General features: G+C 42.7%; 1 protein-coding gene across 3 annotated transcripts in view; it reads right to left on the bottom strand.

Moving 5' to 3' along the window:
* The window catches only part of NCKAP5 (NCK associated protein 5), a 182512-nt gene that overhangs the window by 115842 nt on the left and 54486 nt on the right, over positions 1-12184 (bottom strand). For all 3 annotated transcript variants that reach the window (XM_032856184.1, XM_032856186.1, XM_032856185.1), the window contains exon 2: positions 2633-2734. In XM_032856184.1, the coding sequence (XP_032712075.1) occupies positions 2633-2683 (51 nt within the window). In that variant the 5' untranslated portion in view covers positions 2684-2734. The remainder of the gene's footprint in view (positions 1-2632; positions 2735-12184) is intronic.

The following is a 12184-nucleotide window of genomic DNA, read 5'->3' as shown; positions in this document are numbered from 1 at the left end:
TGTAGGCTTCTTTTACTTCACTGTGCACACATAACATCTGAGATCTTGCTAAACACAGATTCTGATTCAGCCATGCTGAAGTTGAATCAGAGATGTCGTATTGTGGGGACATTTCCAGGTGTTTCGATGCTGCTGGTGCAGCACTTCGAGTAGAAAGCCCCCAGGGGAAGCTGTGAGAGAGGTCTACCTCCTATGTGGGTTATTTGGTAGTGAGTTGTGTCACCTCACAGCCTGATTGGGACTGTGTGGAGCAGGATGAAGGGGATGGCCAAAGCCTACCCCTGGGCCATGCACTGGGGAGAGGGTGTGTGTGTGTGTGTGTGTGTGTGTGTGTGTGTGAGAAAGAGTGTGTGTGTTGGGGCAATTACAGACTAATTCCTTACAAAGAAGAGGGCCAGGGTCACCTGGGTGGCTCAGCTGGTTAAGCATCTGCCTTTAGCTCAGCTCATCCAGGATCCTGGGACAGAGCCCCACGTTGGACTCCCAGCTCAGCAGGAAAGTCTGCTTCTTCCCTCCCTCTGTCTGTCCTCCTGCTTATGGACAGGCCCAGTAACATTCGCTCTCTCTCTCAATTAAAAAAATAAAATCTTTAAAAAAAAATAAAAAGAAGAAGAGGGCCAGTCCTCCCTACTAAGGCATTATATTTTCCCTACCTTAAATAATCAGCGTTTGAATTTAATAAGGGATCCAGGACCTCAGACATCACGGTTGTAACGCGAGCTCCTTTTTCCTGCAGTTTCCTTCATCAGCACAATATTATCAAGCAGGATTATCTACTCCAGCGAAGAGCTAACTGTTGTGTGGCTGAGAGCTTGAACTCTAAAGCCATGTACCAGGCTGAAATCCTGGCTCTTCCACTTGCTAACTCCTTGACCTTGGGGAAGTTACATAACCCTTCCTTGCCTTGATTTCTTTCTTTGAAAATGGAGATGAGGAAAATACTGACCACCTAAGATCACTGTGAATGTGAGCAGCCCTAGCATATAGTAATGCTTAGTAACATCCAGGTGCTGCTACTATTAATTTTTGTTAAGATACATATGTCTTGACTCTCAAAGTAAATCCTAAGTTTACAGTCTCCCTAAGAGACGCCATATTGTTCTTACTATACCAGTGTTGTCTGATGCCTCACACACCAGAAAAGGACTGAGCAACAGCCAAAAGTGCAGGTGTGCTTTGTTTCTGGAAGTCCTGATGTGAGTTTCTGTAGAGACATGCTAGCAGATACCTGTCTGGTGTCATTCCCCATCTCTGCTGTGGTGTTATGTGGCTGAGGCACCGTACCAAGTCTGAAGAAGAATGGAAGAGGACTAAACAGCAGAGATCTTATTATTGCCCCAGTGTTGTTAGCAGGCATTGTGGGGCCAGCATTTTATGGGTTATGTCATGTCATCCTCAACACAATTTTCAGAAACAGAAAAGAAGTATCATTATGCTCGTTCTTCAGATGGGGAAATTGAGGCACGGAGGCATTAAGATCTTACGTAAGGTCCCCCAGCCAGTACAACATTCTAATATTGGGCCCAGGTTCTAGCCCCCCTGCCATAGCACAAATAAGGCCTTCACGACAAGCAGGACTGGATGAACACTGACCACCAAGCACCCAACTGGGAAGAGTTCAAATTTGTAACAGATAATGATTATTATTAAACTTATTCTCTGCCCAAGAAAATGGATAGTGGTTTCTATTGTAACACTATCTTTACTACGTGGAATTCACGGCAAAATACCCCCTGTTTGCACTACTTGAAATGAATTTTTCTCATTTTGTGTTTTAGATCACTACCTTGGGTGACTCAGAGGCTTTAACATCCTTATTGAGAAACGCAATACAAAATCCACAATTTCAGTTTAAAAAAGGAGAGAGACAGAGAGAATGATGGCAAGAGTTTCTTGGGTAAATACTGCACACTTAAAAAATTCCTGACCTTAGGGCCCTATGATAGATTGGATGCCATTATGGTCTTCATGAATGTTTAAAGTGACAGCATTCCATTGAAATTTAATTCCAATCTAAACTGAGAATATTTACCTTTGATATAGAATATCCTATCTACATTGATAAAATTGTACAGTAAAATCAAAAGCCAATTATCCACAGATGTTCATCCGTCATTGTTTTAGGCCTAATGTTTTTCATTACACATTTATTTGGCTCTTGTATTTTCCAAGTTACTTGCTTTATGTCAATGAGAGTTAAAAGCCACACTGCTTGAAGTTTTGCCAAATAAGCACAAAGCTAACCCTAGCAAAAGGAAAAAAATGTACAGCCCATGAATTTTTAAAAGTTCATACATAATATATCATAAAAGTAGGATGAATAATATAGGACATGGGCTTTAATAAAAAACTCCTTGACCATTTCTCAGAGACTTTGAGATGTAATCAATACCCAAAAAGGTATCTTGGGGACAAAGCAAAGATTTATGATATTTTTGCTGGGAGTGACACTTTCTGCTTACTCTATCAGCTGGGGGACATGATATTGCATTTCAGAGAACACAAGAAAGGGAGGTATTTTTATCTGCCTGACAACGCTTCAAGGATGTGCTTTATGGTTCACTTGTGACATCATATTTGATGGAAGGAAAATAACCTAAACAAGTGATCTGAAGGCAGGAGGGAGACTCACATGCATCTCAACATCAGTCCGTGACTGCGTCAGACTTCGGCTTCTTTCCATGTCTGAAAGCAAATCTCAGGATGAAAGATCTAAGATGCGTGAGTGAAGTTTTAGGTGGAAACAAGCAGAAACATAGCATAGCCATGACTTCATTGTTTGTTTCAAAATCCTGCCTTGGACAGCTAAATCTCAAAGGAGTTGACGTTTCTAGATTAGATAATACATAGCCTAACTCCAAAAAGTTTATTCTAGTTTATTGGCAACACACACACACACACACACACACATGCAAACTGGAGCTTATAAATAATAATCACGCTCTCACAATTTGTCAGTCTGTGCTGGGAAATAAGTAGTAGGAAAAAGTAAGTTGTAGGTGGAAAATAAGTAGCAGGAAAGACATGAATCATCCAATACACTTATTGGCTGGTATGAAAATTAACTTTTGATATCCACATTAGAAAACAATCACCATGTTAACCTTATTACGTTGAGCAGTGGTTAAAATCTGAGCAAATAATTATAAAAGTGACCTTATTTCTAAATAGCATTGATCTTGTAAAATCTTCCCTTGAACACATTTTAACTCAAAGTCATTAATGTCATCTGTTAGGAACAATTAATGTGAATAGAAAATAATTGCATCTGGGATCTGGGGACTTGGAGGATTTTGTGCATTAATATTCACATGCTATTTGATTATATACCCAATTCTTTATTTCAGCTTTGCTTGGGAGGCCTGCTAAACCAGGGACATTTCACTATATTAATCTTCATACTAATTACTTAAAGCTTTTCTGTGGACATTAAATTTGATCTGTTTAATTGCAAATACAATAAAACTCCTGATTTATGTCTAATGTTTCTGCTAGCCTGATGACATTTTAAAATGGTACTTGTAGCCTGGTTTGTCTTGGTTACAACTTTTGTGACTTCAGACACTAAAAAATTGAATTAGGTAAGTAAATAATGTAGCTAAGCGTGCCTCCCTTACCTCTGCAAAGTTTTACTGGTCCTTTCTCTTCCTGGAAAGGCCCTGCTGCATACTGAAGTTGATCCAGGAAACGTCTCAGATTCTGTACCACTAATTAATGTTAGGATCATCTTGGAGTACAGGGGTGGCCCCACAGGTCCCTCTGTCCTCGCAGACACACCATGTTGTCAGCAGAGACCATAAACTCCGCTAACACGAGGCACATTAGCTACATTCTCCATTGAACTCCCTATAGCCTGAACTTGCATGAGAGCCCTGTGTACTTGCTTGGATGGTCACTTGACAGACATGCCTTCAGCAGCCGAGGGAGGGAGGGAGGGCGCTGAGGTAGGACTGTGTTGCCTCCCTCTGCAGGAGCAAAGACATTTTTTTCTGCTATGGCTCATCCTCCTTCTTCCAAGTGAAGCTCTAAATCACTATTTGCTTCAGACCAATACTTGGACTTCCCTCAATCTGTGTTTGCAGGGTACTTTCACCAAAATGGGCCTAAATCTTAACTGGGTTGCCTGTTGTTTTGAAAGTTCTAATTACTCCAGCAGAGCTAAGACATCGATAGGTAACTAGAATCAGGATGTTGTTTCTACATGATTTTTAGAATCCTTACCCCAAGCTCCCTCAAGAAACTGAGTCTCCTGGGGACAACAGTCACAGTGGGTAATACTCAGTGAGTAGTATTGTAGTTTCTAAAGGAAAGATGTCTTTATATTTTTCTCACCCACACATAGGTTTTAAAGTTTGAGAGAGTGCCAAAAGAATGATAATGTTCTGAGACCTAAGGAAACACTTATCAATATGCCAACAGTCCAAGAAGTTATAGGAAATGACATTCAAGAAAAGAAATGATGAATTTGAGTGGTATGTCATGTGATTTTAGGGAAGAGTCCTTCTCGATTAGACATCTGAGGTAATTTGGTTCATGGTTTCTTTTCACTCATCAAATATATGATGTCATCCTTTGCTTTCTGCATGAATATATGTATGTATAAATGCATCCTCCTAGATGATGTTATATTTTAGCGATGTATAGCCAAACGCTCAGTTCCCCTCAGTTGAAGTCAGTAACAGTATGTGGGAGATGGGACAGGTCCTGGCTCAAGGGGCCAGGAGACATTAGCTCCAGCTCTCTAAGGCACACATGTTACCAGGTCTTGGGAATGTAACTGAATCTGCCTCAGATTCCTTGCTGGTGACAGAGGGCTGGGAGTGGCTCCTTAACCTACCCCACAGGTAGGGAGAGGAGTTGCCATAGTCAGAAACAGGAATAGGTAAGATAGTACACTGAAATTCACAGAGCCTTACACCAATTACTTGTCAAAACTGAGTTGATGGTAGGCAATTTCTTGAATGCTAAGGCACACGTGAATCCTCTGTTGTTACAGTTTCCACATATGTAAGGCAAATACAAAATGACTTGGAAAACAAAATCTATTTCTGTGTTAAGGCCACAGGCAAGAAAATGGTAGGTAAATACCATCCTTCCGCACAACTTGCTTTAAATAACCATGAAAGCTCACAAGCTCAGAGATGTTCCACTTCCTTTTTGCTGATGGTGTTACACCACCTTAAAATAAGAATTTTTATGAAAGGCTTATATTTTCACACATGTATAGGTATGTGTTATAATAAATATATTCCAACAGACACACACCTATGGGGTGTGCAAGAGAATAAGCACATCCCTTTTCAAACTGGTCCTGTGATGTTAGCTGTGCTTAATAAAGGGCTTAATGCAAAGTATGTAGAATGTATACATGGGGAATTTAAGTAAAGCTATTGTCAGAAAGAGTAAAACTGACAGGATAAGGCCGTGACCTCTTGAAAGAAGTCTACCTCCTTAAAGAGAAAATTCTCAGCACGTATCTACCTACAGTTCATGTTCACTATTAGTGTCCCTCTGGATAGTATCTCTCACCTGAAATAATTCAAACTCAGAATTTTTAACCTGAAAAGCTAGAGGAATCTTGGATTGAGACATGATTTTTTTTTTAACATTTAGACATGAAAGGTAGCCAGATTATTCAGTATAGGTTTGAAATTGACTTCACATCGCCTCTTACGTCATCTCCGTAACTGAGATTCCACTCGGTCTTAGAAATCAAGACTCCCGGCCTCACACATTTCCTAAGCAGAGGTCAGTGAGATCTCTTCGCTCAAATGGGCTCTTTGATGAGAAGAGTCTACCCCTCCCTTCCTGGCAGACTGGTTTCATTGTCTCCAGGATGAGTCCCTCTCACTTCTGAGCTGATGCTTTTGTCCATTTTCACATGGTATACTCTCGCTGCTCCTGCCCGCCCACCTAAGCCCTGCGCATCATGCAGGATTGCATTAAAAACCTTTCCCTAAGACCACCCTTCATCTCTAGGCCATACAGGCTTCCACACCCAGCCAGATGATAGATCCCTGGTTCATTCTGACCGTATCTGAGGGGCGTGATTGATGAATTGCTCCCATGCATAGGGTCTACTTTCCTAACAAGGTGATCGGCTCTGTGAGAATGCAGGACAAGCCCTGTATTTCTGCTTTGTCCCTGTGGCAGGAACTGGCTAACTGTCATGGAATGGATTCCCCCTTCTCTCTGGGTGCACAGCTGGACTGCATTTCCCAGCCTGCTTTGCAGCTGGTGTGGTCGTGTGACATGGTTAGTCCTAGCCAGTGGAGTGTGAGCAAAAGCGGTTTCTCTCTCGGCCCAGGACCATCTTTAGCATGAGGGTGCCATGCTCTTTCCGCTCCCACTGGCTTGATGCAGACAACTGAGCAGAGCAACCTTGCAAACCATGTGTTAAAGATAGAGCCACCGGGTAGAAGGGGTTTGGGTTCCCGAATTGCCAACGGAAAGGATACTACCTGTGGATCAGAGATAACGTGTTTGGACTTTCCATGAAGAAGAAATCAATGTGCACTGGGTTTAAGCCATTATTCATTTGGGGGTTTGTTATCCTGATTCATACTAGCTTGGCTGAGATGGCCCTTCTCCTGAGATAAGCACTCTGTAGCAGACAGGGTAGCCACTCACTCCCTCAATCAACACACCCACACTCACACGCGCACATACGCACTATATATATACGCATTCACACACATATTCATACGCATATATTTGTTTATGTCAGCAGACCAAGATGATTTCTCACACTGAGGGACGTTCAGCTTCCCAGGGAAAAGGCGTCCTTACAGTCCCTCTGCAGGCGCAGAGGGACAGATCTGTGTGTTGTGCCGCAGTGTTTTGCCATCCACAGCCCGAACACACCCCGTGCCAGGGTGAGCTACCAAACCTGGCTCTGGGGGCCCGGCAGCATGAGGGCAGTGAGGGCCAGAACCACCCTGGGTCAGTACTATTTGGTGAGTTCCCCTGCCTTGGGTCTGCCCCTGAGATGTTCTCCACACAGTTCTGAATCTGTAATTTCAGGCAGAGAAACATCCCCCTGGACAGACTGCACGCAGGACTGGCTGTTCTCTCTCGGGTGGGATGAAGATGGAGGGGCCCCTTCAGAGCAGCACATTCCGGGAAGAGCAGCTCTCCGGTTCATGATGGCAGCGGGGACTGGAGCGCATGGCACCCTTGAGTCTTCCGAGCTGGGCTGGAGGGCCACTTTCCCATTGCCTGCTTCTCTCCTCACTCACAGAGCTGCTGTTCTGTGGGAGCTCAGTGAAGTCTCCTTGCATTTAATAGAATTCTGCCTCTGGGTTTTTGCTCAGTATGGAAATGAGGTCTTAACATTAAGGCCCTGATAGCTAAGGCCAGGAAGACAGTGAATCCTGAGTCAGGGGCACAAGGTGATGGTAAAAAGCTGATCTTTATTGGAGAAATTTGGGCAGCATGGGAAACCAGGATGGAAAAATCCACTGAAATAAGGTGACGAGCAGCATTTTCATTTACTGATGTACTTCCTGAAGTTTGAAAAGGAACATGCAGATTTTTTCATGCCAGGATCTCAGAAGTTATTAACTCAGCGTAAGAGGCAAAGAGGAAAGGACTTTGCTGCCTTCTCTTTGAGTCAGATTAGGTGAGAGAATTAATCTAGGACCATAATCATGCATATAATTATTCTTCCCTCTAACTATTAAAATCCAAATATCTGTACAAAAGAGAAGTTATGGGCGTGAATATGGCATCTATCTGATTAATGGGATCTACCAACATGAGTAATTTAAGTTCAGCAGCAGAGGTAGATGTGAATCAGTGTTTTTAATCCGATCTGCCTCAATCCCCTTGATTTACTTAACCTTGGTGGATATTACAATATGCATATCCTGAATTCTACCCAGGGCCTCTGGTGTATTCTTCAGAGTTACTTCTTCCTCTTTGTCAAACAGTCCTCCCAGTTAAAGGGGATGGCGTCTATGCCCACAATTCTTGAATTCCTGTTTTATTTATAAAGTGAGAAGATCTGTTATTGCCACATGAATTATTGCTAAGCCTTCAGTGATCACACCTCTGTTCACAATATGCTCCACTCATTTGAAGGCATTTTCTACCCTCAAAAGTTCATGGTAGGATATTTAGTAGAAGGATGGAGGAATTTCTCAAAATCTGCCTGGTTACCACTGGTATCTTTAACTCCTCGACCCAGGAGATGGGATATCAGGGTATCCCCTCATCTCCCCTTTCCCCCCTCCTTTGCTGAGTGCTGCTGCTCTCACTGTCTTGGCTGGCTGCCCATTTGGACGTAGCCTTATTTTAGGGTTCACCCTCACCTGGGTCCGGGACTGATATCTCGAAGGAAGAACTCACTGCTTCTTCAGCTTCAGCTTTGTTTGCAGATCACCCTCTCTCCACTTTGAAGAGCTGATCTCAACTCACAGCTTCCAGGAAGCATCCTAGAGCCCCATCCTGCTCCCTCAACTCAGCCCCAGGCTGGCCCTGGGCCGTCTGTTTCATCTCCTTTAATCCCACCACAAGGAAAGCAAGTCTGGAGTGTGCTATTATGAAATCCTTGGAGCATCTTTTGATACTGCTAACTTCAGACGATTTCCTGTGAGTTCACCACCTTTCTGGATATCCTCTGTTACAGGGCAGAAAACACAGGTGGTGGATTTGGTGTATGTTTAAAAGACATGTTCTAAATATGGCTCTGAATTAGACATAATCAAGCGAATAAGCTGAGTTTCTTCTGTTGGATAACAAAGCAATTTTCATGCTTTTGAAGGTTCCGGAAAGAAGTTCAAGGAAATCTCCTCAATGATGTGCAGCTTGATTAGGATAATTTTTCTTTGGAAGTTTTACTCACCAGATAATTATCCAAAAATCCCCAAAGTTTCAGTTCATGCACAAACTAGACTTACATTTTTGCCATATTCAAGAAGCGTGATTTTTGAAAAAGATTTTACTTATTTATTTGAGAGGTGGGGGGAGGAACAGAGGGAGAGAGTCTTAAGCAGACTCCCCACACGAGGTGACATGGGGCTCGATCTCACGACCCTGAGATCATGACCTGAGCCAAAACCGACAGCAGAAGCTTAACTGACTGCACCATCCTGGTTCCTCAGAAATGTGAAAACGTGATTCCTTCCTTCTTTCTTCCCTTCCTTCCTTCTTTCCCTCTTTCCTTCCTGCCTTCCTTCCTTTCTTTCCCCCTTTCTTTCTTTCATTTATTTATCTGAGAGAGAAAGCACAGGAGCAGGAGAGGGGCACAAGGGGAAGGAGAGGGACAAGCAGACTCCACACTGAGTGCAGAGCCCTACAGGGGGCCCAATCTCACCACCCCAAGATCATGACCTGAGCTAAAACCAAGAGTCAGTCACCCAACTGACTGAGCCATCCAGGCACCCCCAGGAAATGTGACTTTCATCAGCCCTCGCAAATCCCATCAGGAGAGCCCCTGGTTCGCATTTCACAGGTTTCATTCTGTTCCATTAAGAATTTATTATAAAACTGAATATTACATAATGGCATATTATATAACTGAGTATTAAATGATCATTTCTTAGATTTACAAAAATTTGAGCCAAGGACAAAATCTTTTCAGATAAAAGCTGATGTTTAATTAATTATGCCATTATTTCTATTTTGGGAGACAAAGATAAAACATAATATCTGCCTTCAGCCGTCCTGCTGATGCAACGGAGTATGCCTTTCGAATGTTCTCCTGGAAGCTCTTTAAAAAATATGTTCACCAAGATCTGATCTCACTTCAGAGTGTGAAATTTTTATAGCTGTTTTTTTTAAACCATATACAACAGTTCTTGCTGCAAATATTATTTTTCCTGACAACTTTTAGACTTGCCTTGTGTATCAATCTTTAGGTGCCCTGAGTACAGTCTGTCTCACTCTTGAGATGGTGCCCCTGCAGATGACATGGTTCCATGTCCTCTTTTCTCCTTCTCTGGGACCCAAGGTCATAAGATGCTTTTGAAGCAATTATTCCACAGCTATATTAAAAGCCTTCTTCGAGGGTCCCTGCTACCATGACAACCTGATTACCCAGAGGCTGCCTGAGGGAGTGTCTGGTTTGGAGACTAGGCAGTTCACTGGGGCACCTCTGAAGCTTAAACTGATGACTGGACTATCTCAGATCTGTCCTTTCTTCTGAAAGTCCATTAATGGTGCCCTGAGGACCATAAGGTGAGAATCAGCAGGAAGATGGATGGGGATGAAAACCCAGTAGACTTTGCCCTTGGGAACCTCCACTCTAATTAGTTCCACAGGAAGCATTTATGAAGCATCTACTGTGTACAGAGTCTTGACTATGAACTATGAACAGACTTAAGGAAGCTCATTAGTGGAGGTTACTAAATATCAACAAGGAGCCCAAACACACAGGCAAGACCAAAAAAAAAAAAAAAAAAAAAAACAGATGAATTTTTAAGGCAGACTATGCAAAGGAGATCGGGGTAGAGTAAGGTGATATGGAGGCAGAAGTGGGGATGGGGTGGGTGTCAGTGGGTCACAGGGTTAAATATGAATACGATAATGTTCTGTGTAATAAATGTTAGCTCTTAGCTCTTGCTCTCCAGCTTCCAAATCTCTTGGTCTCTCTACACAAAACAACAACAAAAAAGAACCAGAAACACCTACTATATAACAGCAAAGTGGCAGAATATGGGAAGGCAGGATGGAGGGTTAGGGTTTCTGCAGGAGGTGGCCTGTCGGCAAGTGAGGAGCCAGACTGAGTCACACTTGCTTGCCTATGAATATTCCTAAAACTCACGAAGCTTCCTTTTTGTCTTCTCCCTTGACTCGGATCTGAGAGAGGAAGTGATTCAGCATAGCCTGAGCCTATTCTGGGATCTAAGAGATACAGAAGTGCCGTGAAACTTCCATTTTTATCACTAATTACTTTAACAGGTACTTTAATAAGTGCTTTCCAATTGCCCCTGCTGTTTTGTAAAATTATCTACACTGCATTTTACATTTTTAATCAAGCTTTATTTTTGAAAAGGCTCCTGGATTGCCAAAGCTTTTGCTTTTTACCTGGGTGTGTGTGTGGGGGGGTGTGTTCAAAATTTTCCTCTGATTTCATAAAACTAAAGAAATGAGGGGGGAGGAAACCTGGCCTGCTATTTTTACCAGACCTGTTGGAAATTATGCTGATGGTCTCTGTAATTCCATAAACCCCTCCTTTTTTTTTTTAAGCTTTTATTTATATTTGAGAGAGCAAAGGAGCAGAGAGGGAGAGCAAGAGGGAGAAGCAGACTCCCCGCTTAGCTGAGAGCCCGATCCAAAAGAGCGCCTTGATCCCAGGACCCTGAGATCATGACCTGAGCTGAAGGCAGATGCTTAACTGACTGAGCCACCCAGGCGCCCTATTCACACACCATTTCTTAAGGAGAAATAAATTACCTCCTGCCCTGTGGTGGATGAGGGCACTGTGTGAGGTCTCTGCTCAGGATCTTGTATCATGGATCCTCACACTAAGCGTGCAAGAAGCTACTGTCTTAATTTTTAGGAATGAAAACTCTGCTCATTTACATTCTGTTTATTTCTCTCCTAAAGGAAGGGAACTGATCTCTTTTGCAGGATGAGTTGTTTATTTCTGCCTCAAGTGTTCAGCCCATCATCTGGGTCACTCCCATCAGTATCTGTGGACATTCACTGAGCTCTTTAGCATCAAGTATGTGTTTCACATATATTATTCTTTTATTTATTTATTTTTAAAAATTTTTGAAAAGATTTTGTTTATTTGAGAGAAAGAGATAGCAAGAGAGAGCACGAGTACGGAGGAGAGGGAGAAGCAGGCTACCTGCTGAGCAGGGAGCCCAATGCAGGGTTGGATCCCAGGACCCTGGGATCATGAGCTGTGACAAAGGCAGACGCTTAACTGAATGAGCCACCCTTGTGCCCCTATATTATTCCTTCAAATGCTGATCATAACCCACAGCAAGGACATTATCAATCCCATTTTACAGGTGAAGAAACTGAGGTACACAAGCTAAAAATCTCGTCTTAGGTCACATAACTAGTGTCCCAGGTAGTGTGAGTGCAGAGTTCATTCTCTCAATTTCTTTTTTTTTTCCATTCGCTTAATTTCTATAATTAAAACTGTTTTATGATTGTTATAAAAAGTTTACAAAAATGGGGCACATGGGTGGCTCACTGGGTGAAGCATCTGACTCTTGATTTTGGCTCG

This window comes from Lontra canadensis, unplaced genomic scaffold, assembly GCF_010015895.1.
Source record: "Lontra canadensis isolate GAN:19392208 unplaced genomic scaffold, GSC_riverotter_1.0 scaffold11, whole genome shotgun sequence".
Classification (NCBI taxonomy): domain Eukaryota; kingdom Metazoa; phylum Chordata; class Mammalia; order Carnivora; family Mustelidae; genus Lontra; species Lontra canadensis.
The sequence above is the reverse complement of the archived record's forward strand: the minus strand, read 5'-3'. Positions and strand labels throughout refer to the sequence as shown.